At 36.2% G+C, this 3,567-nt stretch overlaps 1 protein-coding gene across 1 annotated transcript; it reads left to right on the forward strand.

Moving 5' to 3' along the window:
- Positions 1 to 1,758: 1,758 nt before the first annotated feature.
- LOC140175122 (zinc finger BED domain-containing protein RICESLEEPER 2-like) lies at positions 1,759 to 2,229 on the forward strand. Its single transcript, XM_072202049.1, has one exon. It carries the CDS (start codon positions 1,759 to 1,761, stop codon positions 2,227 to 2,229), a length of 471 nt encoding a protein of 156 aa, XP_072058150.1.
- Positions 2,230 to 3,567: the final 1,338 nt, after the last annotated feature.

Consider the following 3,567-nt stretch of genomic DNA (forward strand, 5'->3'; position numbering starts at 1 on the left):
AGTTCCTCAGTTCCTCAACGTCAGTTCCTCAGTTCCTCATCGTCACTCTCAGTCTCTCACTCGGTCATCCTCAGCTCCTCACCGTCACTCTCAGTCTCTCACTTCCATCATCCATCGACCTTACCTCAGCTCGAACTTCAGAGTTCCGTCCTCACCCCTGACGATCGCTGAGTTGGAGTCAGTTCCTCACCATCAATCTTCAGTCGTCGTAGCCTACTGGGTTGTAGCCACCGCTGCTGCTCCGTCTGCCATCGTCGTTGCCGCCTGCTGGTCTCGGTCCTGGGCTCCTGGGTCTTGTGACTTGTCCTCTGACTCTGCTGGTCTCACTCTCGGTCACAGCTGATCCACGCTCTGGGTCTTGTGTTTTCTGTTGTTTGATATAGGTAAATTAAGGTTGATATTTGGTTGAGTTTTGATTATGGTTGATATTTGGTTAAATCTGATTATGGTTGAGTTTTGATGATGGTTGATAATGGTTGATATTTGCTTATTTGGTTAAATTTGATGCAGATTCAGAAATTGTTTCTTATTTTTTGTGTTGTTTGATAATGGTTGAGTTTTGAATACGGTTGATAATGGTTGATTGTTGGTTAAATACTTGAATCTGATGCTGATTTAGTAATTATTTCTTATTTTTTGTGTTGTTTGATAATGGTTGAGTTTTGAATATGGTTGATAATGGTTGATTGTTGGTTAAATACTTGAATCTGATGCAGATTCAGAAATTGTTTCTTATTTTTTGTGTTGTTTGATAATGGTTGAGTTTTGAATATGGTTGATAATGGTTGATTGTTGGTTAAATACTTGAATCTGAGGCTGTGAGTAAATATGAATTCTGAAACAATTTACATTTAATTTTATTTCAGGAAATATGAATTCTGAAACTGTGAGTAACCTTGTTACTACTAGAGTTGGTTCTGAGGCTGCTCCGGTCGAGGTTGATGAACCTAGTTCGAAAAGGCTGAGACCAGCAACCTTCGATGTTTGGAATTTTTTCAAAAAGCTCAGTCCAGATAAGGATGGAGTAGAACGTGCTGAGTGTAAAGGATGCAAGAAAGTGTTTAAAGCTGGAGGTAAGCGATATGGCACTTCTACTATAAAACGGCATCTTGATAGTTGTACTCAAATTAAGCATGAAGATATTGGTCAGACTATAGCAGAATTGCAACTTAAAATGGGTTCACTTAAGATTGATTCAGGAGTGGCTAGAGATATGTTTGCTGGGTATGTAGTTGTTGGGGATAAGCCTTTTAATATGGTTGATGATAGGAGATTTAGAAATTGGGTGAAATATATTAGTCCAACTTTTAAACTTCCTTCTAGGAATACGGTTAAGGCTGACATAGTGAAAGTTCACAAGAGAGAAGTTGCGAAACTTAAAAAAATTTTGGTTTCCATTCCAAATAGAATTTGCTTAACATCTGATCTTTGGACTTCCAGTACCAATGAGGGGTTTATATGTTTGACTGCACATTTTGTTTATGAGAACTGGAAATTACAGAGTAAAATTCTCAATTTTTATCATATGCCTCCTCCTCACACAGGATTTGAGTTGTCTTCTAAAATCTTTACGCTTTTGACTGAGTGAAAAGTTGATAAAAATATTTTTTCCATTACTTTGGATAATGCTTCTCTAATGATACTTGTGTTGAACACTTGAAAAGTACTTTGGATGTGCATGGTTCATTGTTGTGTGGTGGTGAATTCTTTCATGTCCGTTGCTCTGCTCATATTTTAAATCTTATTGTCCAAGATGGAATGAAAATATGTGGTGATGCAGTGTATAAGATTAGAGAGTCTATTAAGTTTCTGAGAAAATATGAAAGTCGAATGGTTAAGTTTAAAGAATGTTTTAAAGATATTGAGGGACTTGAGTATACGACTGCATTATGTTTAGATGTTCCTACTAGGTGGAATTCACTTTATGCAATGCTTGCAAGTGCTATTCCTTATAAGAAAGCTTTTGAAATGTATAAAGTAAAAGAAGCTGGGTTTAGGGAGTATTGTCCTTCATCAGATGAGTGGAGAATAACTGAAAAGATTTGTGATTTCTTGTTACCGTTTTACGAAACTACCAAGTTGATGTCTGGAACTTCTTACCCAACATCCAACTTGTATTTTTTACAAGTTTGGCAAATCCAGCTTATTTTAATGAATAGTTTGAAGAATGATGAAGTGCTTATAAGGAACATGGGAGAAAAAATGATGATTAAGTTCAAGAAATATTAGGAAGAATACAGTGTTGTTCTTGCATTTGGGGCAGTTCTTGATCCTAGATTTAAACTCAACACTTTGGTTCATTGCTATAATGAGATTGATCCTATTAGTGCTAAAGACAAAGTGGAGCATGTGAAGATTAAGTTATACAAGCTTTATGAGGTTTATGACCAAAATTCCTCTACAACTGTAGAGAGTTCTTTCCAACTTTCAAGTAATTTTTCTCAAGCAACATCTTCTGCAATTGGAACTCAGCTTATTAAAATTGTTGGTGTAAGTATTTTTATCTACTTGATTATATTTGTTTTTTATTTTTCATGCTTTTTGATTCATATATTGTTTGTAATGCAATGGATTTGATGTCCCGTAATCAAGAAGCAGAAGTGAAAAGTGGAAAGAACCAACTTGATATTTATTTGAGTGAGGCAACATTATTTTGCAATGATGCAATCATTGATGTTTTGCAATGGTGGAAAGACAACCATCATCGTTTTCCAACACTATCACTAATGGCACGAGATTTGTTGAGCATTCCTATTACTACCGTGGCTTCAGAATCTGCATTTAGCATGGGTTCTCATGTTTTGAATAAGTATAGAAGTCGTTTGTTGTCAGATAATGTTGAAGCGGTGATTTGCACCAAAAATTGGATACGTGGATATGATGATTTTGGTATATTATATTTATGAGATACATACTTGAGTGATTTTGAACAATATTTGTACTATTTTGCTAATATATTTAATTACTTTTTTCTAGAGGAAGATAAAGATCAAGAAGATATTGCAAAAGGAGAAGGCTATTCTTCAGGAGTTGGTTCCAATGATGTTATTGACTTATATGAAGATGAAGATGAAAATTAAGTGTATTGAATTAAGTTTAATTTGCTTTGAAGACTATTTATAATTATGTTTTTGGACTTTGGATTATATATTTATTTTGTCTATGGGACTATTTATAAGTTATAACTATGTTTTTGTATTTTGGATAATTGGATTATGTTTATTTATTTTGAAGACTATTTATATTTAATATTTATATTTATATTGATTTAAATAGAAGTTATTAGATATGTCCTTATAAATATAAAAAAATAATTAATTAGGCGGGCTTAGCCCGCCAACCCGCCAGACCGCCATTAGGCGGTGCGGGCTAGGATTTTGGGACCGCCTGAATAGGCGGGGCGGGGCAGGCCAGCCTGCCAGAGAGCGGGCTTTCGGCGGGGCGGGGCGGGGCGGGGCAGGCTTCCCCGCCTGACACCCCTACCCAGGTCACACAGAGCCTTTTCAAAGGTCATGGTGCCTATGGTGCAAGGTATTAAGAACTTTCCGGGATCCGGTTTCTTCTGAG

Source organism: Arachis hypogaea, chromosome 9 (assembly GCF_003086295.3).
Source record: "Arachis hypogaea cultivar Tifrunner chromosome 9, arahy.Tifrunner.gnm2.J5K5, whole genome shotgun sequence".
NCBI lineage: Eukaryota > Viridiplantae > Streptophyta > Magnoliopsida > Fabales > Fabaceae > Arachis > Arachis hypogaea.